The 24341-nt window shown below is 48.8% G+C and overlaps 7 protein-coding genes across 7 annotated transcripts; 6 read left to right on the top strand and 1 right to left on the bottom strand.

The window, feature by feature from the left end:
* Positions 1-162: 162 nt before the first annotated feature.
* Positions 163-4528, top strand: BP5553_09197 (TPR-like protein; the record flags this gene model as incomplete). Its single annotated transcript, XM_032017820.1, has 2 exons — positions 163-281; positions 370-4528. 2 exons carry the CDS (start codon positions 163-165, stop codon positions 4526-4528), a joined length of 4278 nt encoding a protein of 1425 aa, XP_031865727.1.
* Positions 4529-6549: 2021 nt separating this feature from the next.
* BP5553_09196 (Trehalose-6-phosphate synthase) lies at positions 6550-8254 on the top strand (the record flags this gene model as incomplete). The annotated part of the gene is made up of 3 exons (XM_032017819.1): positions 6550-6853; positions 6935-7307; positions 7360-8254. 3 exons carry the CDS (start codon positions 6550-6552, stop codon positions 8252-8254), a joined length of 1572 nt encoding a protein of 523 aa, XP_031865726.1.
* Positions 8255-9341: 1087 nt separating this feature from the next.
* On the top strand, positions 9342-10160 carry BP5553_09195 (Flavin-nucleotide-binding protein; the record flags this gene model as incomplete). Its single annotated transcript, XM_032017818.1, has 1 exon — positions 9342-10160. The coding sequence occupies one exon, from the start codon at positions 9342-9344 to the stop codon at positions 10158-10160; it is 819 nt and encodes a 272-aa protein (XP_031865725.1).
* A 542-nt stretch (positions 10161-10702) lies between these two features.
* On the top strand, positions 10703-12317 carry BP5553_09194 (WD40 repeat-like protein; the record flags this gene model as incomplete). The annotated part of the gene is made up of 2 exons (XM_032017817.1): positions 10703-11228; positions 11281-12317. 2 exons carry the CDS (start codon positions 10703-10705, stop codon positions 12315-12317), a joined length of 1563 nt encoding a protein of 520 aa, XP_031865724.1.
* Positions 12318-13291: 974 nt separating this feature from the next.
* BP5553_09193 (Sterol 3-beta-glucosyltransferase) lies at positions 13292-17810 on the top strand (the record flags this gene model as incomplete). The annotated part of the gene is made up of 5 exons (XM_032017816.1): positions 13292-14000; positions 14047-14144; positions 14194-14637; positions 14686-17478; positions 17547-17810. 5 exons carry the CDS (start codon positions 13292-13294, stop codon positions 17808-17810), a joined length of 4308 nt encoding a protein of 1435 aa, XP_031865723.1.
* Positions 17811-19838: 2028 nt separating this feature from the next.
* On the top strand, positions 19839-21960 carry BP5553_09192 (Zn2 DNA-binding protein; the record flags this gene model as incomplete). Its single annotated transcript, XM_032017815.1, has 5 exons — positions 19839-19862; positions 19933-20547; positions 20594-20734; positions 20784-21557; positions 21616-21960. 5 exons carry the CDS (start codon positions 19839-19841, stop codon positions 21958-21960), a joined length of 1899 nt encoding a protein of 632 aa, XP_031865722.1.
* Positions 21961-23661: 1701 nt separating this feature from the next.
* Positions 23662-24296, bottom strand: BP5553_09191 (Uncharacterized protein; the record flags this gene model as incomplete). Its single annotated transcript, XM_032017814.1, has 3 exons — positions 23662-23713; positions 23860-24165; positions 24241-24296. The coding sequence occupies 3 exons, from the start codon at positions 24294-24296 to the stop codon at positions 23662-23664; spliced, it is 414 nt and encodes a 137-aa protein (XP_031865721.1).
* Positions 24297-24341: the final 45 nt, after the last annotated feature.

The following is a 24341-nucleotide window of genomic DNA, read 5'->3' as shown; positions in this document are numbered from 1 at the left end:
CACCCTTGCATTATTAACCGTCCCCCTCCAAACTCCATAACAACCCCTCTAGGCCTTACGGAGTACTACCGACAACCAACAAACACAACACAGCGTCGTCTGACTTTGGATTTCTGCAGTCTTGTGCCCAGCAATGCCATATGCCAGCGCAACTGCTCAGCTATGTCCGGAGCAAAGGCTGCGCTGAAAGCCATCGGCGCCGCCATCAAGGCCCAAAAATATGAGGATGCTGTTCAACAAGCTCAGACACTGCTAGCATCAGACCCCAAGAGCTATCAGGCGTAAGTGCCTCCAGCTACACTACATGTTTTTTTCTATCTCTGCTTCTGGTTAGCAGTCGTATACCTGTGCCCAGCTAACCTTTGCCAGAAATATTTTCCTAGGCTTCGCATTGAGCAAACAAAACAATTACACCGACGCAGAAAAAGCTTACGATTCGGCAACAAAGATAAAAGAATCGGATCCCCAAGCATGGCAAGGTCTTATACAGGTGTACGAAAAGCAGGGCGGCGAGGCAGTGGGCCGGTATCAGGTGGCAGTCTTAAAATTGGCGGCGATATACCAGGCGCTGGACGACAAATACAAGTGTCAAGTTCTCGTGGACAAGTTTCTTAGTTTCGCGAAGACTCAAGGCACACGCTTGCATTACAAGAAGTCTCAAGAGATAATATTGCCCGGTTCCCCAATATATGACTATCTCGAAGGCAGAGTGCCCCACCCCGCCCACACATATCAAATAATCACCCAGATCACTGAATTCGACGAGAAGGAGCGCATAAATAAGGAAATTGGCGAGCGAAGGACTAGGCTTGGAGCTAAAGTTGGCCAAGTTACTCTCGAGGTCAAGCGGGAGGTTTTCAAGCACAGTGATCTGGAAGACCTTTACACCAAAGTTATAGACTGGAGCAATGATGATGAAATTCGTCGTCAATACGAAGAAAAGCTTGTCCAAAGATGCCTCGATGTTATGACAGCTCTCCCACCGGGAGAAGAGAAGTCCCAAAAGTGCGCCAGGGTCATGAAACTAGCCACCGACATGGTCATCATAAAACATCCCTACAAGTTAGCTTGGGACATCGCAATCGAGTGGAAAGATCCAGAGAATATTGGTGATCTGGATCCAAATATTCTGCGTGAGTATTACGCGTTTTTCCCAACCAGCGGTCTTGGCCAGATTTTGCGTGGATTTATGACCTGCGAAATATCTCCATTTCCACCCTCTCAGCCTCCTTCTCAGCCGGTTGAGACTGGTACGACATCGGATGAAAGTGAAGATGACGACGATGAAGGGGGTGGGGTTTATCTAGCCGAAACATTCACTGCAGAAGATCGCTTGGCCTTGATGTTGGATGGAATGTCGGAGTCTGGAAGGTCGATCATAGCCCACCGATTGATGGGCGAGTATTATCAATTTCTAGAGGAGTATGAGGGCGCGGTTGAACTCATGCGTAATGGGAGACGACTGATTGCAGAGGAGCGCAACAAAACCGGATTAAAATTCGAGCATTCATCTGAATCGATAACTGCGCTATTTGGCACGGCACTAGTTTTCTACCAATCGCCCAAGAATCATCCAGAAGCCAAAGCATTATTCGACGAGCTACTTGCCCGAAATCCAGCATCAACTCCAGCTTTGATTGGGATTGGTTTGATCTACGAAGAGGAAGAAGACTATCCAGCAGCAATTGACTTTCTTGGGCGTGCACTGGAAAGAGACCCGAAAAATACTCGCATCAAGGCTGAAGCTGGTTGGGTGAAGGCTCTCAACGGGGATTACGCTCTAGGTAAAATGGAACTAGAGGAATGTCTCCCGTTGATAGATATCAAAGATTCGAGAATGCGAGATCTGTATGCTCAGTGTCAATATCGTATTGGCACATGCATCTGGAATATTGATACATCGAAGTCCGCGCGGAAAGACAGAAACGGTGCATATGCTTACTTCTTGGCCGCTTTAAAGAGCAATCTCAATTTTGCGCCAGCCTACACAAGCCTTGGGATATACTACGCAGACTACGCCAAGGATAAGAAAAGGTCGCGAAAGTGCTTCCAAAAAGCTTTCGAACTTTCAGCTGCTGAAGTGGAGGCTGCGGAACGGCTGGCAAGGATATTTTCAGAGCAGGCCGAATGGGAACTCGTCGAGGCTGTTGCACAGAGAGTGGTTAACTCTGGGAAAGTCAGACCAGCACCAGGTTCGAAGAAGAAAGGCATCAGCTGGCCTTTTGCAGCTCTCGGGGTGTCTGAACTAAATAGGCAGGATTACGCCAAGAGTATCGTCTCTTTCCAACACGCACTTAGAATCGCGCCTACGGATTACCACTCCTGGGTAGGCCTCGGTGAGAGTTATCACAATTCTGGACGCTATATTGCGGCCACAAGAGCGTTTCAACATGCAGAGAAATTCGAACATGAAATAGAGCAGCAAAAATCTGGCGAGACTTGGTTTGCGAAGTATATGCTTGCCAACGTTAAGCGAGAGCTGGGTGACTATGATGAGGCAATCGAAGAATATCAAAGCGTTCTCGAGGGGCGACCAGCCGAATTCGGAGTATCTATAGCTCTGATACAGGCGCTCGTTGACAGTGCTTGGGATGGTGTTGATAAAGGTCTTTTTGGACATGCTGCTAAACGCGCAACCGAAACCATTGATGCAGCTATCAAACTTGCCGATAGCAGAGCCGATGTGTTCAATCTTTGGAAAGCGGTTGGGGATGCCTGTTCAGTCTTCTCGTGGGTACAATGTTATCTCTCAGACTTTCCAGCAGCGAAGATCAAGCGCTTGCTTCAAGTGAAGGATCATAAAGATGCCTTTACGGTATTTGCCGATGTCGATGGTGTTGGTATCGATGTTGTGTTTGCTGATGGCCTCTTCGCAAAAGATGAGGAAGATGGGGTAAACCTCACGCGCTGTCTTCACGGGGCAATCCTAGCTCATAAACGAGCAATATATTCCTCCGCAGACGACGTTCACGCCCAAGCTGTTGCATATTACAATTTAGGCTGGGCTGAACATCGTGCCCATGTTTGCCTAGGTGGGAGACTAAAGAAGAAATCGACGAGATACCTGAAAGCAGCAGTACGATGTTTCAAGCGGGCCATCGAATTGGAAGCTGGAAACTCGGAGTTCTGGAATGCACTTGGTGTCGTCACCAGCGACCTGAATCCAAAGGTTGCGCAGCACTCATTCGTTCGAAGTCTATTTTTGAACGAGAGAAGCGCACAAACATGGACGAACTTAGGGACACTGTACCTTCTACAGAATGACCTTCTTCTTGCAAACGAGGCGTTCACACGAGCTCAATCGAGCGACCCTGATTTCGCACACGCCTGGATTGGCCAAGGACTCCTCGCACTATTGATGACAGGTGATATCAATGAAGCACATCTTCTTTTCACGCATGCAGTGGAGATCGCAGAATCTTCGTCCCTAATAGCACAGCAACAATATGCCCAGTCAACTTTCGACCAGATCCTCGCAAACTCCAGTGCCTTGAATGTTACAGATCTCGTACAGCCGTTATTTGCTCTAAATCAGCTTCAGTCGACGGTGCCCAGTGATCTGGTGTATCGGCATCTGTCCACTCTCTTCCTAGAGCGAGTAGATGATGTCAATCCAGCTGTCTCACGGCTGTCCAGAATCTGCAGTACAGTCGAAGCGGACTATGAAGTCACCGAGTCACCTTCCTCGTTGTCTCGATTTGCGTTGGCCAAAGCAGATCTTGCTCGGCTACAGCTCTCCACAGGAGCGTACACTGCAGCTATTGACAGCGGCGAGACAGCTTTACAACTCAGCGCCGAAGATGCCGGAAATGAACTCTCGGCAGAAGCTCGTCAAAAGTGTAGATTGTCAGCCCATCTCACTGTCGGCCTTGCACAATACTACAATGACGAACCGGAGACGGCATTAGAATACTTCCAGCCCGCACTGGAGGAATCCGCTGGGAACCCTGACGCCGTGTGTCTCTTAGCCCAGGTCCTATGGGCAAAAGGAACCGAAGAGTCTCGAGGTAAAAGCCGAGAACTTCTGTTCGATTGCATTGAGAGCCATCCAGACCATGTGCAATCCGTATTGTTACTAGGCATAATTGCTCTTCTCGATCAAGACACCGAAAGCCTTGAAGCCGTTACTTCCACTCTCCAAGAGCTGCGCGCAACACATACAATCACGGAGCGCGAACAGGAGCATGTTAGTGAAGTTCTCCGCGCCATCGCAGCATTTTCCGAGGACGATCCGGAACAAGCAATGCTTTCTGAGATCCAAACCGACGTGTTTCTCCATCCTCAGCAAACGCACGGCTGGGGCCGTTTGGCCGAGTTGAGTTGGGATGACAACGGATATGCTGCAGATATGGCGCTGAATACTGCTATTAAAGCGGTACCACCCCATGGTGAATTGGCTGCTGAGGACCTATCAAGGGCGTTTGCGGGGACGGGAAAAGTTGGAGATGCGCAAAAGGCGGTTATGTTTTCACCTTGGGAACGGAGTGGCTGGGTTGCTTTGGATGGCGCTTTGGTTACTGCGGAATGATGGGTTGGAGTTGCTTTGGGACAGGTGTGAAACTTAGAATATGATGGTTATATCGGTCATCGAAATCCAGCGTACAATGAAAATGTTGGCTCTCGGATCACTCGTCTCCCTCCTTGCCCAGATTCACGAGCCTTTCTTTTCTACGCGCCAAGTAGAGACGATCGATAGCTACAGAGCAGAATGCTGCTTGACTATAAGCGGAATTGATGGCCACAGTAATATCTAGGGCCTGGTAGATGTGATACCTATTCTACTATCAGTATAAATGGGCACAAAAGTCCATACCGCTATATATAGGAGAGCCGAATCGCATGTGGGCTGGAGCGACAATTTGATTTATTCCTAAGCTATTGCTAACCTAGGAAATATAACTAACAAATATCAATGTCAGATCTAAAGTGGACAAGAAATCATACTGCCCAGATGCACCAAATCCAGTTGGAAATTTGTAAGGATAGATAACTCAAATCTCTTAAGACACTCAAGTTGTGAGCAAATTAGGCATTCATATAGTTCCTAAACTCTGATGATTGTAAATAGATACCTAGGTACGGATTACTTTGTACTACGTACGTGCAATATAAACCGTGGCTGCTCTGCCATTGCCAGGGTACTGACGCACACCTACGCCATAGCCCGCAGGGATGCATAGTATTTTGAATTAGTTCGTAGCAGTAGTAGTTTCCGTGTCCTTCAAATTCAGTTAAAGGTTGTCCTCCTACAGACGTACTGTACAACCGCTCGAGTATGATAATAAATAAAAGGAACCCCTCCTCTCTGTCACACTATTATCAAGTTATAGTCCGACGATCCGCAAACACTCAGCAAAGCAGATAAAAGCGGAAGAGCCTGGTCCTTGAACCACCATGGATCGGATCATTTTGCTCGAGAGCTTCTAGGTTATGACCCTCCTGTCCTCATCATCTTCCTATGGCCCGCCACCCTTCATTGTCCGCGGGAGCTATTACGCGTCCGCAGTTTTTCTTGGTACTTGGTAGTTGCTTGGTTTTCAAGGCGTCGATAAACAATACGGATCGGAGGGTTTATTACCCCTGACCCTGCAGAGTGCCGAGTGCAGAGAACATGAGCGTGGAACATGCTATTTGCAGAAATTCCGTCAGTGGAAAAAAGAGCCGTTGGCGGATAGTGGCGTTGCTACGGCGGGGGATACGCGGTGTAGCAGACAGCGCAGTTCTGGTTGGCGGTGGGCCAGCGCCGCAAGCGTGACATCTGGTCGTTGCTCCTCGCGGAGAGACTCGAGGCATTTATGTCCTGCGTGTCCGCCGTACTCGAGCAGCCCGGCCACCGTACACATATCCGCCCATTGTTCTTCCTTGGGAAACCCACGAATATTTGACAACGTTACGGAACCGGGCAGAATCATAGGTCGAGACCACGCAATAGATAAATATAAGGTTCTGGCCACCCAATGCAACCATACAAGAACTATCCACTCGCCTGGTGAACATCGCTCTTCCTGCAAGGCACTTCCCTCCCCCTCTTTCTCTTTCTTATCAACCTTTCTAGCTCCCTCGTCGACCAAGTGTCTCAACTCTTACCCTCTTGCCTCTAGCTTCCCACTCCCCTTCTTCCCCCGCCAGTGCCTATACCTACATCATACCTGTACCTCCCCTCTGTCTTGCCTCTTGCAAAGTCCATGTAATCGCTAATAAGGCTTGAAATCGAGAGAGGTGCAATTCACGTCCATACCAAACAATACGGGTTCTTCTTTTCATCTATCCGCTTCAATAACTTCCCAAGCTGCTAGTCCCTACCTCCCTGCCTCAGCTCCAAACACGACGTCATCCACCGACTCGGCTTCTGCAAAACGACTCGGTCTCGCAACCTCCCCGCTCCGCCTTTGATAGGAACTATTCAGCTTCTGATCACACCCACGCCACTACTTCGTACAGAATAACCTCCATATCTCCACTGCCTCGCAATCCGCGCAGTACCTTTTTCGAACGTCGGCGCAGACCAGTGCAAATACAAATACCTTCGATTCCAATTTACCGCCCACGATGCCTGCGTTGGTCCAGGACGTCAAACCTCGGGGCCGGCTGCTCCTCATCTCCAACCGCCTTCCCATAACCATAAAGCGCTCCGACGATGGCACTTATGAATTCTCCATGTCTTCAGGTGGGCTAGTGACGGGCCTCAGTGGCTTGTCCAAGACCACCACCTTCCAATGGTACGGCTGGCCCGGATTGGAGGTGCCCGAACCCGAAATCCCTCAGATGGTGAAGCGCTTGGAGGAGGAACACTCAGCTCATCCGGTATTCATTGGAGATGAATTGGCGGATCGACATTACAATGGTTTCTCAAGTATGCTTTCCTCCCTTCTCGTACGACTTTGTCCCTGTTGCCCTGAGCAGAACAGAAGCTAAAAAGCAAAAACTCGCGCAGATTCTATCCTTTGGCCGCTCTTCCATTACCATCCCGGAGAAATCACATTCGACGAGTCGGCCTGGGCTGCATACACAGAGGTGAATCGCCTATTTGCAAAGACAGTGGCGAAGGATGTGAAGGATGGCGATCTGATCTGGGTGCATGATTATCACTTGATGCTGCTTCCCCAGATGTTACGGGAAGAAATTGGTACTAGCAAGAAGAATGTCAAGATTGGCTTCTTCCTACATACGCCATTCCCGAGCAGCGAGATTTACAGAATCTTGCCCGTTCGAGAAGCCTTGCTTATTGGTGTCCTGCACTGCGATGTCATTGGATTCCATACGTACGACTATGCGAGACATTTCCTCAGCAGCTGCTCCAGAATATTGTAAGACTGGCATTGACCTTTTGAGGCTGATACATTGCTAACACTGGTGCAGAGGGACATCAACAAATCCTAATGGCGTCGAGTTCAATAAGAGATATGTCACGGTGGCCGCTTTCCCAATTGGCATCGATCCGGATAAGTTCGTCGAAGAGCTGAAGAAACAATCGGTCCAAGACCGAATCGCAGTTTTAGAACGGAAATTCAAGGGCGTCAAACTCATTGTGGGTGTCGATCGACTTGATTACATCAAAGGTGTCCCACAAAAGCTCCACGCTCTCGAGGTCTTCCTGACAGAGCACCCGGAATGGGTTGGGAAAATCGTTCTCGTCCAAGTAGCGGTACCTAGTCGACAAGACGTCGAAGAATATCAAAATCTCCGCGCAGTCGTCAACGAATTGGTTGGTAGAATCAATGGTAAATTCGGCACCGTGGAATTCATGCCCATCCATTTCCTTCACCAATCCGTTCCCTTCGACGAGCTCACTGCCTTATACGCCGTATCCGACGCCTGCATGGTATCTTCCACCCGCGACGGCATGAATCTGGTCTCATACGAATACATCGCCAGCCAACGTGCCCGCCACGGCGTCATGATCCTTTCCGAGTTCACCGGAGCCGCCCAATCGCTCAACGGTGCTCTGATCGTTAATCCTTGGAACACCGAAGAACTCGCGGGCGCTATCCACGAAGCGGTCACCATGGAACCCGAGCGGCGTGAAGCCAACTACAAAAAGTTGGAGAAATACGTTTTCAAGTTCACGAGTGCATGGTGGGGCGAGTCGTTTGTAAGTGAATTGGTGAGGATTAGCGAGCACGCGCAGAAGAAGCGGAAGAAGTCGCTGCCGGAGAGCGTGGGTGGAGTTGTTAAAGGGGTTAATGACCTTGTGGAGGGCGTTAAGGGGATGGTTGTTGAGGGCGGAAAAGCTGAGGGGAATATCAACGCGTGAAAATGGACTGTATGGATGTAATGTGATCTGATAATTGGGGGCAACGGTTATGATATGCCGGGAATAATGTCAACTGAACGGAACCGTCGAGCAGAGCAGATCGAGGGGATGACTTGGCAACGATACCAGTTTTTGTTTTCTATTTTGCTCTAGGAACGATGCATACATGATACGATGGGGGTCATTCTGGGAGTTTTATAAGTGAGCAAGGGGAGCTAGATAGGTACATAGAAAAAGGCAACGAGCATACAAATCAGAAGTGTTCCCTCGGGGGTTTGGTGTTTTGGTATATCTCGGGATAAGTGGGAGAGTCTACGCAGGAGTTGTTGTAGTATAAAGGTATCCAGGTAGATAGACAGGTCGGTGATTTGAGTCTGTACACTCTCTCGCCAACCCCCTTCCCCACCCACCACAAGCGAAACAGGCAAAAAAGAAAGCCGAACTTCCATTACAAAGCAGGCCTTCAAAAAAAGAGGCAAAAATATTACTATATATCCCGGAAGCAAAAGAGTTCGGCCCGGGCGATTGCCTACATCTCTTGTCGATTTTTGTTGTTGTCTGTCGCTTGTTGTTGTTGTTGTTGTTGTTGTTGTTTCCCCTTTTTTCCCCTTGTCGTCCCTGGCGATAACGAAAGTGCAATTTGACCAGAACACACTTAGCCAAGTGCCACGCCCTTGTACTTCGTTAATACCAAAATCGCTTATTTTGATTTATATAGGTCAGCTCGAGGGGGAAAGGGGGAGTCATGTGATTAGCCTTATATGGCCTATACAAGTTACCTAGGTACTTAGTACGAAGTATACTTAGTACGAAGTAATACGAAGTACCCCTCTTCACTTTGACAAATATGAGTCAACGTGATCAACGTGCTGAGTTCCGCTTGTCCATGTGCTGTACTAGACTAATGACTGGAGCTGCCCAATCGAGTATCACGTATTATTCAACTAATGTGCCTCGTAGAGTGTTTACTATCTCTCCTCTGTTCTGTTCTTTTGTAACTATATATTCACCTCATCCTATACACACTTCTCCAGCTAATCTTATATCAATTCTCCCTCTTCATCTCATTCAACATCATTATATCACGATGTCAGAAACAGAATACGCAATCCACCCCCGCAGCACCCTCCACCGGCACAAGGAACGCGCCCACTATGACTACGGCACCATCCACAAGATAATGAACACCGCCCCCATCTGGCACGTCTCATTCCTGCCCTCCGACCCCTCCGACCCATTCCCCTGCATGCTCCCAATGCTCGGCCAAATGGCATCCTTCGCCAACCCAGACGCGGACCCGGAAGCAGATGCTTTGGATTTATATATCCACGGGCATGCGGCGAGTCGGTTGATGCGATTACCTACCGCGAGTTCACAGGGAAATGGAAATGGAGATGAGAACGAAGGTGTCCCGGTCTGCATCTCAGCAGCCCACATCGACAGTTTAATCCTCTCCCTCACGCCCTTCAACCACTCCAGCGCCTACCGCTCGGCCATCATCCACGGGTACGCAACGACCGTGACCTCCGAGGACGAGAAGCTCTTCGCCATGTACCGGATAACCAACGGGCTCATCCCGCAACGCTGGGAGAACTCCCGCTCCCCGCCGACGAAATCAGAGCTCATCTCTACGGGGATTCTGCGAGTGCGAGTCGTAAGCGCTAGTGCGAAGGTTAATGTGGGAGGCCCGAGCGATGATCGTAAGGATTTGAAGAATGAGGAGGTGCTGGATAGCGTGTGGACTGGTGTAGTGCCTGTGTATGAGAGGCTGGGGACGCCAGTTGAGGCTCCTGTGAATCGCGTTAAGGAGGTCCCGGCGTATTTGAAGGGGTGGATTGAGGAGAGGAATAGGGAGGGGGAGGCGTATGCGAAGAAGACGGCGACGATGGAGAAGAAGAAGGGGTAGTAAGTAGTAAATAGGTAGGTAGATAGGTACATTTAGGAAAGAGGATCCTGAGTTGTTGGAGTGTCGGTTTGTAATATGGAAGAGCCAGTCGATGACTAGTAGTGTAAGAACGTTAAAGGTATCTGAGATGACTTTGATATTGGTATACACTCTTGACCGAAGGCTTTATTGCTTTGGCCATCATGATTTTCTAGAATCCCCGTAAATTCACAATGTTCTTGGGATACCAAGAATTGGAGGTAGTAAGATGTACATATCTAAAGTATTTCTATACCGAATGCTGTACTGACTATAAAGGAATACATAATGTAGACCTAGGTAAGGTACATAGCATGTCGGTCTACGGGGCTTACTCCGTAGGTTCGGTGCTCTGTCCCCCTGTACCATCAGCACTTACGGCCTCCACGAGATGTCGCGTTGTCACCGACGCGTGAGATCTGACCGCGACTTATTTCGCGTAAATGACCTCACCGTCTCGAACAACCCCAAACTCACTCCAACCTTTATCTATAGTATCACCTATTAATTGTCAGCGGCACATCATGGCACCAGTAAAGAAAGATAAGGCCGAAATGAGCGCCTTCGAGCGGAAGCGGCTCGAGAACATCGCCGCCAACCAGGCGATGTTGAAAGACCTCAGCACCCACGCGGAGAAGATGATGCCAGCGCCGGCGGCCCGGCCGAAGAAATCAACGGCCACAAAAAAGAGGGCAGCGCCAGTTCAAAGGGAGACAACGCGAGCGACGAGGACCAGCTCACGGCTCGCTGGCCTCGAGGCAGATAGCGAGACGGCTAAACGGAAGGCGGAGGTGGAATATGAGTTCACGCAGGAGCAGGCTAAGGCCAAGAGGCTGCGTGTCTCGGGAGACCTGAATTTCAGCGATATTGTGGTTGAAGGGAAGAAATATAATAAGGATGATAACTTCCTGGTGGGGATTATGAGGGGTGCGAAGCCGAATTTTAGGACGTTCACCGAGGACGATATTAAGGAGACCACCGACGAGGGATTAAAGGGGTTGAGGGAGAGGATGAGTGGGTTGGAGTTATATGAAGGCTTTGACCCAAGTCGTCCGTGTCCTGTTGCTTCTTTCACGCGGGGTTTTGGGCTAATGAGGAGCAGAAATAAAAATTACCCCCGAGAGGATATATGCCCTAGGATTTCATCCGTCGCCTGACAAACCTTTGGTTTTTGCTGGGGATAAACTAGGAAATATGGGAATATTCGACGCGTCCCAAACGCCGGCCGAGGTGAAGGCCGAGGATAATGATGACGATGAGGAAGAGGCTGACACTCCGGAGCCTGCCATCACGGCAATGAAACTACATTCGAGGACGATTACTTCATTTGTCTTCCCGCCAGATGGAAACCACCTATACTCTGCTTCATATGATTCCTCGGTTCGAAAGTTCGATCTGCAGAAAGGGGTTGCAGTAGAGGTTTTTGCCCCCGAATCTACAGATGAGGATATGCCTATTTCCAGCATAGCTATTTCCCCCACGGATCCAAATATCTTGCTGCTTTCGACCCTAGAAGGAACATTTGGCCGCCATGATATGCGAACGCCATCTGACACCGAGATCTGGCAACTCACTGATAAGAAGATCGGAGGCTTTTCAGTCCACCCTTTATACCCCTATCTAGTTGCAACCGCATCCCTGGATCGCATGTTGAAAATCTGGGACTTGCGGAATATCAAAGGCAAGGGAGATGATGCAATGCCCAGTTTACTAGGGGAACATGTATCGCGTCTCTCTGTATCTCATGCCTCCTGGTCAGCTGCTGGGCACGTTGCAACCTCATCGTATGATGACACGATTAAAATATACTCCTTCCCTGATGCTGGGTCCTGGGACGCGGGCCATGAGTTAGATGACAAAGCTATGGAGCCCAGTGCTACCATTAGGCACAACAATCAGACTGGGCGCTGGGTAACGATATTGAAGCCGCAGTGGCAGGAGAGGCCGGACGATGGCATCCAGAAATTTGCGATTGGAAATATGAATCGGTTTGTCGATGTGTTTAGCGCTGATGGGGAACAATTGGCGCAACTTGGTGGCGAAGGCATCACGGCGGTTCCTGCAGTTGCACAATTCCACCCCACGAAGGATTGGGTTGCGGGTGGTACTGCTAGTGGGAAGCTCTGTCTTTGGATGTGATGTGATGATAATGTGGTATAATGTATTGTTGGGATTCGAGTTCGGATTCAGATTCAGACAGCAAGGCGCTAAGATAGGAGTTTCGCAGGGATCAAGTTCCCCGGATTTTGAGAATGGGATGTCATGTCATGTTTCTGACTCCGATTCTGATGAACTGAAACTCAGATACTATTGAGCAAGGCTTCCATTCCCCGAGGTAACCTATGCTTTGTCTTTGTGCCTACTTCACCGTGATATAAATATCACGCACATGCACGTGTGACTCTGAAGTACAGTAATACCTCAACAAGGCGGCTCGCGACCTCGGGATCAGCCGGTGTTCAGCCCTGGCAGCTGGCATGGCGCGAGTTGCGAGTTGCGAGCTGCGCTAGATCTGCCTAGAGGAGCGCCGGTAACCTTTTGGTCTGCTGCTGGTAGAGACGGTTGCACTGTTGCACTGCCAGACTGTTTTCGCCTTGCAAAGCCTCCCAACCAGCCAAGGTTCAAGGCCCAAGTTCCAACCTAGAGCCCTTGGCCAGCCGCTAACATGCCTGATGATAATCGGTAGTCATCAGTCAGCCTAGTAGTACAGTAGGTGCTGTACATGTACCTCCGCAGTCCACCGTACGTACAGAGCAGAGGTACCCGCAGACCTTCGACCTTCGTCATTTCATGTCCTGTACATTACATATCTCTTTGCACTTATTATACTATATACAAACCACAACCCAGCTGTGCTATCATGATATACAGTCCCTACACCTCCAGCTTAAGGCTGCAATAAACAGGTTGTTCTTGTACCCTATCGAATAGTCACCTGTTAGGGCTTTACATGTGCCATTGTCGCCTCACCACAACCAAAGAATACCGCTTATCGACGATAAGGAGACGACGCGAAAAAGACGACTCAGTACCGACCCGACAAACACAGTCCCCCGTCCACACGACGCTGCAGCAACCCGACGTGTTCTGCATCCCATCCAGCACGCCTCATCATGGCGCCGGAGGGGGAAACAAAGAGGCGGGTGGTGCGAAAATTGACGAAGAGGAGGAAGGAGGGCCATCAGGTCACTATGGAGATTCCGGAGCGGTTCAAGGACGGCGAGGACGCCGACCATGACTATACTAGTCTACAAGGCGGGAACGCCTATATGAACCAGTCTGTCTTTGGCATGATTGCTGCAGCTGGTTCCCAGGTCGATTTCAATGCTAGATTCGATGGACAATCCTCGGACGAGGAGGAGGATTCCACGGAACCTGAGCCCGAACCTTCATCGCACCGGCCTTCTGAGCTGCAAGTGGATAAGACGCGGAAGGGGAAGGGGAAGGACACTGCGAAGCCAGAGAAGCACCGGCGGAAGTTCTCAGAGAACAAGCTTCTCCGGTCGCTCCCACGCCTGAGTTCCAGATCGAAATCGAAATCGAATACCTCGCCGGAGGGCCCCGGCTCGCCTCCCCCAGAGTCTGCCTCTGAACCTACACCTCCTACAATCCAGCTGTCTAAGACAGCCTCAAGAAATCCGCCAGTTATGAGTCGGATGTTGGAAGCAAGGGCCGAATTATCCATGAGACCAAGCTTTGACATCTCCAGATCTCTCGACGGCCAGGTTGATGCCGAAGACAACGCGGGCCAGGGATCCAGCAGTCTTGCCAAGAGACTCATGGAGATATTCCAATTTGAGAAGCCGGAGGATGTAATAGAAGGTAAGAAATACGGTAGCTCTCAAAAGTAAAGTGCTAATTTCAGTAGAATATCCTTGCTGGCTTTTGAAGAGCGTATTACTTCAAGGGTATATGTACATTACCACCAAACATATCTGCTTTTATGCGTATTTACCAAAGAAATCTGTAAGTGTCACCCTATACGTCATGTTAGGACCAAACTGACAACGCCCAGAATGAAGTTGTCAAATCAGGATATCTCGCGAAATCGGGCAGGCGAAATCCAAAGTTCAATCGATACTGGTTCCGTCTGAAGGGTGACGTGCTATCATACTACTCAGACCCTTCAGATTTATATTTCCCGGCTGGTAACATTGATTTGCGTTACGGAATATCAGCGCACATTGCCGACAAAGAAAAGGGGAAAGATGCTACGCATTTCACCGTCGTCACCCACCAGCGCAAGTTAAACTTCAAAGCCGACAGCATACCTAGTGCCAAGGAATGGGTTAAGGCTTTGCAAAAGATCATCTTCCGCTCCCATAATGAAGGGGATAGTGTTAAAATATCGCTGCCTATTGAGAACATTATCGACATTGAAGACAGTCAGATCGTGGACTTTGCAGATACCTGCAAGATACGGGTAATTGATAATGACGAGACATATGCGATAGATGAGGTAGGTGGCATTCTAGTATCTCCCATTTTGCTGCTAATGTTATCCCAGTACTTTTTTTCTTTCTTTAGCTTTGGGAAAGAGGCCTTGAATGTTTTAAGGATATTGGTGGAGGACACTACTGCACAGCGATTTCCGGAGGATATGCTTGTTCCGCTACCCACAAAGGATGGCAAGAATAGTTCAAGGCCGAGCCTATCTAGGCGGTCGTCGCAAAGAGAAAACAAACCCACACCTCCGCCGCCTATCCGAACAGATACGCCTCTTCTTGAAGAGAATGTACGGGCCACTTTGTCGCCCATGCGCTCTGCAGGAGTATCCCCGAGCCGTCGCCCAAGTGGTGATGTCAGTCGATCAAGTTCTGATATCCTCCGACGAAGTATGGATCTCTCGAGGTTTGGAAGGCGAAGTGTGGATCTTAGCAGGCTGAATATGGATGGTGGCAGGCGGAGTATGAGCAACAGCAGACGAAGCCTAAGCAGAAACCGCCTTCACGAGACGAGGCCATCAGAACGGCAGGAATCTTCAGACTCGTACGTCCATTCTCTGGAAGAGCCGGGCTCGTCCGGTGCGTTACGATCAGCGAGCGACGAGACCCAAGCTTCGGCTAGCCAGATATTAAGAGGAAGTGACGTCTTTTTATCACCAACTATCCATCGCTCAGCTTCAGCCTCGCGCCGCCGGGACCCCGACTCTGCTCTTGTTAATGAGACAGATTCCGACTCGCTGTCGCGCAACACAAGGGACCGTACCACGCGCCCAAACCTACAACATCCAGCTACTACCGGATCTTTGGCAGGGTCTGCTACTGGCGATGTGGAACCCTCTCAAACAACGCCAACGCTACAAAGCCTCGTCAAAGCTGGATCATACCCTTTGCAACGCGCCGCAGGTTTTGCGGGCTATCTCAACCGTCATTCAAAGCGCATGAGTACCCTTCTAGCTACGGAATCGATGGGCTACGTTGAGAAGGTGTCTGGGATGTGGAAGGGGGGCAAGAAGCATTATGATGAGCCGCAAGGCCTTGCACCCGATGACGATCTCGACGGTGATGGGGAAGATGATCAAGCTGCCATCTCAGGAGACCGATTCCGCGACCATTTTGCTCTTCCTGCGACCGAAAAATTACAGGCTGCTTACTTTGGGTACTTGCATCGTGTCTTGCCCTTGTACGGCAAGATTTATATCAGCGATAGATCGTTTTGTTTCCGCAGCCTTTTGCCGGGTACTCGAACAAAACTTATTCTTCCACTAAAGGATATCGAGAACGTGGATAAGGAAAAGGGGTTCCGCTTTGGATATTCTGGATTAGTCGTCGTCATTAAGGGCCATGAAGAACTCTTCTTTGAATTCAGTCAATCGGATATTCGAGACGACTGCGCCGTTACCCTCCTTCAGAATTTGGAAACCATGAGATACCTTAAGGAATCTGGTCTATTGACTATGGAGGAGCAAGAGAGCGCAGAAAATGCCAGCGCTGAGCATAAAGCCCTTCAACAAGCACGCCAGGAGGATCACAACGAGCATGAGATAAAGCTGCCGAAAACTACGGAAGGGCCGAAAGGCGAGGCGCCTCCGATATTATTTGACGATCCGCGAGCTTCGATCCTAAATTTTAAACCTACGGAGTCCCTTCGGATCACATGTTTGACCATCGGATCCAGAGGGGATGTCCAACCTTATATTGCCCTATGCAAAGGATTGATTGCGGAAGGCCATAGACCAAAGATAGCAACGCATGTCGAATTCAAGGAGTGGGTGGAAAGCCATGGGATTGTGTTTGAGCCAGTAGCTGGTGATCCTGCCGAGCTGATGCGGATATGTGTGGACTACGGGATGTTTACCTATTCATTTTTAAGGGAAGCATCCTCTAAATTTCGAGGCTGGATTGACGGGTTGCTCTCAACGTCATGGCAAGCTTGCCAAGATTCAGATCTCTTGATTGAGAGTCCTAGTGCGATGGGCGGCATTCACATTGCAGAGGCATTGGGCATACCATATTTCCGCGCCTTCTCTATGCCATGGACACGCACACGAGCCTACCCCCATGCCTTTGCCGTCCCCGAACACAAGATGGGTGGCGCTTACAATTATATCACTTACGTTATGTTTGACAACATCTTCTGGAAATCTATCGCAGGACAGGTCAATCGATGGAGAAAGAGGGAACTCGGGTTGCAAGCGACAAGTCTTGAAAAGCTGCAGCCAAACAAGGTGCCGTTCCTGTACAACTTTAGTCCATCGGTCGTCATACCGCCCCTCGATTACAGCGATTGGATCAGGGTAACAGGGTATTGGTTCCTTGATGAGGGTGGCCAGGACTACAAACCAAAAAAGGAGTTGACAGACTTCATCAAGAAAGCTCGCGAAGATGGGAAGAAATTGGTATATATCGGTTTCGGCTCCATTGTCGTAAGTGACTCCGCAGCCCTCACACAAACGGTTGTCAAATCAGTCCTCAAGGCGGATGTCAGATGCATCCTTTCAAAAGGGTGGTCGGACCGTCTCGACACAAAGGTAGCCGGCGATATTGAAGTTCCCTTACCCCCCGAGATATACTCTGTTAAACAGGTGCCCCATGACTGGCTGTTCACGCAAATCGACGCAGCAGCCCATCACGGTGGTGCAGGCACAACCGGAGCTAGTTTAAGAGCTGGTCTTCCTACCATCATCCGCCCATTTTTCGGCGACCAGTTTTTCTTTGGATCCCGAGTTGAGGACCTCGGCGTGGGGATTGTGATCAAGAAGGTTAATGTCAGTGTCTTCTCGCGAGCTCTATGGGAGGCTACCAATAGCCAGAGAATGATCGTCAAAGCCAAGGTACTGGGCGAGGCGATCAGAGGTGTAAGTTTTCCCTCTCCGTACCTAAACCACTCCTTCATCTTTGTACTAACACCTTTTTTTTTTTTTAGGAGGATGGAGTAAACACGGCTATCCAATCAATCTACCGCGATCTCGAATACGCGAAATCGCTGATCAAGAACCGGGATGGCAAGGTTCCGGATGATACACTGGAGGACTCGGAGGAGAGCTGGACGTTTATTGGAGATGACAATGACCCGGAGTTGATTAAGCGTATCCAGGACTGGGAAGCGATGGCACATTCTAAAACCGAGGGCGAGAGCGATGAGGCGTCGGGGAGCAAATCGATGGGTGATAGTACTACTACGACATGAGGCATTTCCCCTCCGTTGTTCTTTTATTCATTCCGTTCTGTTTGTTTGGGGATATACAGTGCAGTAGAGCTAAGGATTTGGGGATTTGGGACCGGGGTTTCTATTAGCGTTTCGAGGCATTTATTTGGATTGGCATTTGGACCCGCAAGATGTGAGAATGATATGAGATACATGATACGCGATAATTTGTGGTAATGGACGGGTTGGGAATCTTAGACTTGCATAGCTGAAGAGTCATTATAATTAATATACACCGCATCGATTCTTAGACCTCGTTTAGATTCGTTCCTCTATATACTGTTGGCAATTTCTAGCGAGTAGCTTTTCGTCACTCAGGTACAGTACATTTGCTTTTTCCCTCGTCTTTCTGTTCTTTTATCACGGTTCCAGCATTTGCCGTCTCTGTTTCAATCTCTCATACGGAATACTGGCTATCATTTCTATTTTCATTTATATGTACATGTACTCTTTGACAGCACGGGGAACAGGCAATAACCATGAAAATAATCCACAACGGGTAGCGCCTCCATGTCTGTTTCCGTGCCAATAATGACGCGTTAATATTGAAATCTGGAACGTTTTTGTACGAGGGCGCCAGCTGGCGCAAAGCCCTTTACTCCGTAGGTCGGTTTTGGAATGTTTGTACTACTGTGTGGTGCTGCTGCGCCCACTTCATTGCATGGGGGAGTGAATGTTTGCAAGTTGATATTGATGTACTGTAATACGGAGCGAAATGGTTCTTACTACCTAGCTTGGCATGATTCCTGAGGTACGAAATGTATCACATCTTCGCCTCCTTTTCCGCTTATTTCCGATTTTCGTCATCTTCCTCTCCTTATCTCCGGATTCCCTCCTCGTCCTCGTCGTCCTCCCAAGAACTCCCCTCCCCATTAGAAGAGCTATATCTCACAACAAGTTTCTTGGTTTGGTCTCTCTCCTGCCTATTCCAATGCGTCCCACCTTGCCACTCTCCCGGTTCCTCACGACCTCCGAAAGTTCTGCCTCAATATTAAATATCGCCTCGGTACCGACGGACAATCCACATTGCTTTGACCCCTCAGCCAGGTTCCGTGCGTTGAGTGGCTGCCGCACCGACTTTGCCAATTCGCGGAGGCTTTGAGCAACTTGAGTTCCAGGCTGCCAGCCAAGCAGCACAAATGCCACATAGTAAACCAGGCTTGTGGCTTATTAACCTCACTATTACTTGACGATTGACCAGGTGCAAAGTACGCGGTACAACTGGGCGTCGATCAGAAACGGACCGTGGGCTGCCCGGAGCGCCAGCGCCGATCAACAATAATGATTGCAGTAAGTACTGGATCAATCGTTCAAAAAGGTCCATCATTGTTTCGACCGGCCAATTATTGAAACTTTGTCCGAGGGTAGCCAGTGATAGTGGACGACGGAGGCGAATCCCAGGAGAATCGATCACCTTTCTAGGCCCAGCGATCCTTACCCCACCGTCCCCAGATTCTGATGCAAAGGCCTGTTTCAAGCGGCATAGGTTTCCTTTTGCACAGGAGAAGTGTCCAAGCTCAGATACTGCGTACAGATAACCTCCTCGATCTCCCAAACATCACATCACATAGCTCACATAGCGAGCCCGGTTTCCTACCGGTTCAAGCTCATGTCATCTGCCGTCATTTCTCCCCCCTGAGAAACCCTTACCAGCAGCCCAGCTATCGGAAAAGATCAGAATCGGGGATCTAGAACCCAGTCGTGATCGGCGCACCAACACAAGTCCTGCCGGAGGTGATCGAGTAGCGCGAGAACTGCCAAGATTTGCTGGTTTGTCCTAAACGTTAAATTGAACAAGAAACATAAGTGCCTCGCCGATTCCGAGGGTTTGTCACACGTTAGCATTTGCACTGGCCGTCAAGAGATCATATAATCACAAATCGAGACGTTGTGCTGCTGCCGCTACGTATAACGTTTATCTGCGGAGTAACCCTCGGATCGTGCCGACTGCCCCGCTTTGCTACCAGTATCAAAATGGTTTATTGCGGGAAGCCCTCCAGAGGGTGCCAGATGTGTAGGACTCGAAGGATTAAGGTTGGTGATATTTTGAAGCCCAAAGAATTCCAGGCCAACGATCTCTTGCTAATCGCCTTAACTCGGATAGTGTGATGAGACCAAGCCAACATGTAACCAATGCGCCAAATCAAGGCGACAGTGTCCAGGATATAAGGACGACTTTGATCTTGTCTTTCGCAATGAGACCCAAGCTACCGAGCGACGGGCGCGGCGGACACTCACGACGGGAAAGCAATCAAATATCCGGGTTACGATCCAGAATCCGCATCCTGCTTTATCGAGTGCGCCGAACGACGGTAGCAACTTGACGATTACGTCCACGTCAGGCGCCGATATGGCTATGGCACTAGCCTCACCAATGTCCCTATCAATACCTATCGAACAGCAAGCACCATGCTATTTCATGTCAAACTTTGTGTTGGCCCCATCGAACGATGCCGGTACCCCACGAGGATATTTTGACTTCCTTGCTCCCCTAATGAAGAACGAACACCCAGACTCCCAACTAGCAAGTGCCTTCTCTGCTGTTGCGATGGCGTCTTTAGCCAATAGACCCAATTCAAAGAGTAGGAAGGAACTAAAGTATATTTCCGTTATGCAATACGCAAAAGCTTTAAAGGCCACCAATTTAGCTCTACAGGATCCCTCTAAACAAAAGACAGACCAGACTCTCGCGGCTATTCTAATGCTAGGATTTTATGAGGTTAGGCCATCTCCCTAGTTCGGTATATATGTACTAATTATGGAAGACCGTTTGCACGGAGAATACCAACCCAAGTGCCTGGTATTCGCATATTGATGGCGCAGTTCAAATCGTGAAACTCAGAGGTAAGAAACAGCTACGTACAAAAGTCGGGAATGCTCTATTCCAAGTAGTGAGAACACAAATGGTAAGTCGTCACAGGATTGGGAATTGTAACGCCGCTAAATACTAGACAGGCGATCACTTGTATGACTGCTTCAAAATCTCCAGAGCTTGGTCCCGACTGGTGGGTCGCAGACAGCGTATCAGACGACTTTGGTGTCCCCGTAACCAAGATTCAGCTTGAACTAGCTGAACTCCGGGCTGAGGTCAATAACGCACTCACTTCCTTCCCTCGGACCCCAGAATATTTCGCAAAGGTGACTGGTTTTATACGGCGTGCTGAGCTATTGGAGCAGGAGTACTATCAATGGGAAGCGTCTTTACCTGCTTCTTGGAAACCCAGGACCGTGGCTTGGGTAGACAATGTCGCAGGTGCCGATATCAGCAAGGCAGAAGTATGCCCGGGTAAAGTTGAGGTATATACTAGTATCTGGGTTGGTACCACGTGGAACCATGCTCGATCCGTGCGTATCAATATCTCTGGTACTATCACCCGATGTGCAGCTTGGATCTGTTCCCCCGTTGACTACCGCACTACCCCAGAATATGCCCACGGTATCAGACTATGTTCCGACCTAGCGACCGATATTCTCTCTTCGATACCGTATCACCTGGGGTGGGACATTAATAAGGGAGGAGCCGTGTCTTCATCTGATTTCTCGAGCTTCACTTCTGGGCTCGATGCATTTAGGAACCCTAAGGGTATAGGTGGGTTCTTCGCCCTATGGCCAATATTTGCAGTCTCCTGTACCGATTACATCACCGATGCGCAACGAGCATGGGCCAAGGCGCGGATGCGGTATATTGGTGATAGCATGGGAATGAACCATGCGAAGGTGCTTGCGGGGGTATATCTCTCCCTCTTTTTTGTCGTTCAACAACTAGGTCACAACTAACAAAATACAGTTCCAACTCCGTCTCCCATCCATGATCATCCGCCGCGACAATATAGGCCACTCACCTCCCAGCACACAAACGGCACCTGCTATGACCCGTGGTGTTTACTCTCCTCCCACGGCGCCACCATCCGGCGCTACTCCACCCTTCCCTCATCCCTCTTTCCCCATAAGCTACGCCTCTTCAGCAACAACAAGGATCTCGGCTACAGTATATGCCCTCGATCCACTACAACAGCGCGAGGCAATGCAAAAGGAGACTTTTGAGAGGGAACGGGCTTTACTTCTTAAGAAAGCTAGTAATAGCCAGGGAGAAGCGGTCGAAAAGTTGTTGGCTGTTTATTTAGCTGTATGACGTATTGTTTGGGTATACCTGTCGTTTTCCTCGAGTTTTTGAAACGAAGCGTACAATGTATCGAGCATTGGAGTTGGTTGGGAGGCCGGAAAGGGGATAACTACGCTTCGGATTGAATGAGGCGTGATGGAAGGGTTTCTGGCAATACTCTTCTCAATGACTAACGATGTGTCATTTATCTGGCTTAAAAGTTTGAGTGTGCCTATTTGGTCTTAGACTAGGGTGAATATCCAAAATATACGGGCTTATATCATCCTTTATGATATGTTACAGTTAATCTGCCTCCTTGCATGCCTGCCTTTATCCCCTTACGGCCAAGCACGTAGCCGTGTGTTTGTTTCCCTTCAAGGCTCATGGTACTTTGACTAGAATTTTCTATATCACTACTACTACAGCTTCAACTAGTAGTTCAATATCACTTCACCTTCACGTTAATGCCCTACCGTTATTCTCTCTGGTGTCGTAAATAATCTATACATCTAGGTGGCCGTAGAGTTATCCCTCTCATCGTTATTTTAGATAAATACTATATAATTTGCAACAGATAGGATTAAAACATTACTGTATGGTTACATTCCTGGTGAGGCTATTGATCCTGAAATATATTTTGACTTCCTTAAGCTTTAAAGAACCTACACCCCCGTGGAATTATACAACTAGGATTATACCCTGAGGGTATCATGTATGATGTAATAGCATACCGCCATGCGAATTATTTATAATCAGTAGATTTAGAGAGTAAGGTTATATAAAGAGTAGCAAAGAAATAAAAGATCAATTAAGTATATCCCTTTCGTTTGTCGGTTTAAAAGTAAGTATAGATGTAATTGAATTTTACGGCTAGGAATAGGGAGGTAAACTCAAGTTAGATAATCTGCGTCATATGTATTTTTACGAACCGCTTGACAAAATATATTTAACCTTGATACTAGCTTATTGAAGAGTATAAATTTTATTACGGCCCCTTCCTGTGAGGATGGTGAAGCGCCGTTGCGTATATAGAGAGAGGAAGACACTTTTTGAGTCTGGCGTTCGAACTTGGGGGGTGAAGTAGAGTTTGCAGTAAGCGGGGTTTAGCTAGGGAGTTGTAGGGCGGTTAGGGGTATGGGAATAGGAGATGGATAACTGTACTGTTGTGGATTTTAGGCCTTTTGTGAAATGTTTTGGTGGTAGATAGAGGCGAGAGTGCGAGATGATGAGTAGGGGTGTGAATTGAAAACTACTCTATTCTTTGAGAATATTGTTGGGCGAAGATATTGAGTGGTCGATCATCTGGTCAGAAAATAGTGTCGAGTTTAGAGTGTACTTATGGTGGCCTCGAATGTACTTGGCAAGGTCCGTCTTTGTCTAGGGCTTCAAAGGACACGGCGCGGACACAGAAAAAAAAATCACAATACGACAGAGACAGGAGCTATAATAAGACCACACAGGTGTGAGATTTCATCTCGTCGTTTCTGCATAAATAAACAAGTCCAGCTCATGATCCCTAAAACAAACTGCTGTTGTTCTTCATCCATCAGAATTGAAACGCTCCTCGCCATCCCCCCCTTTTAATACAGCAGTAGAAACAGATGAGCAATCCGCCAGGGTATAGAAAAACATGACCACCGTACCAAGACACCAATAGCCGTGTGGTGTTATAGTGTGAATTCGTAAAAGGCTACACGCGAAAGGGGTATCGGATAGGGATATGCGGAAGTACTACATGGTGGATTTGGAGGACTTGGAGGAAGAGGACGAGGATCGTGTATAGCTGGAGATGAATTAGTCAGTTATGGTACTGAATAGATGTGTGTGAAGGAGCAAATAGGAAGTGGAGTTGGAAGCTTAGGTTTGCTGGAGACAAGGCTATTTCAACCCCTATGGGTGGTAGGATACGAAGATAATAGGGCAACTCACGGCTTCCTGGCCTGGGCCTTCTCATTATTCTGTTGCTCAGGCTGGTTCCAGAGCCGGCTTTTGTACGCAGGCCAAGTGCTCAAATTCCAGGCCTTAACGAGGAATCCCTGCGTGGCATCGACGTAGTTCTCATTCTTGATCTGCTTAACACCAACTTTCATTCCGTCCTTTGTAAACACGACGTTCTTGGATTGCATTTTTTCGGATGCTGTATTCGAGATCTTCTGCACCGATAGGTAGATGTGATACCCGATAAAGGCGCATATTCCGAGGACGATGATGAGAATGACAAGAGGGAGAAGTTTCCTGCGCAAGCATACTGTTAGTGCGGATTCTAAGGCATGGTGGATGGTTATAGGGAGGTATAATTAAGAGACATACATGAACAGCGAGCGGGGTGGTGGGGGAGGCTTCGGAACTGAGCGTCCCCAAGCCATGATTACGATGAAACGGTTGTGAAAACGGCGCTGTTAACTTGATTG

This window comes from Venustampulla echinocandica (genome assembly GCF_003357145.1).
Source record: "Venustampulla echinocandica strain BP 5553 chromosome Unknown scaffold_10, whole genome shotgun sequence".
NCBI classification, from domain to species: Eukaryota; Fungi; Ascomycota; class Leotiomycetes; order Helotiales; family Pleuroascaceae; genus Venustampulla; species Venustampulla echinocandica.
This window is presented reverse-complemented; position numbering and strand designations above follow the sequence as displayed.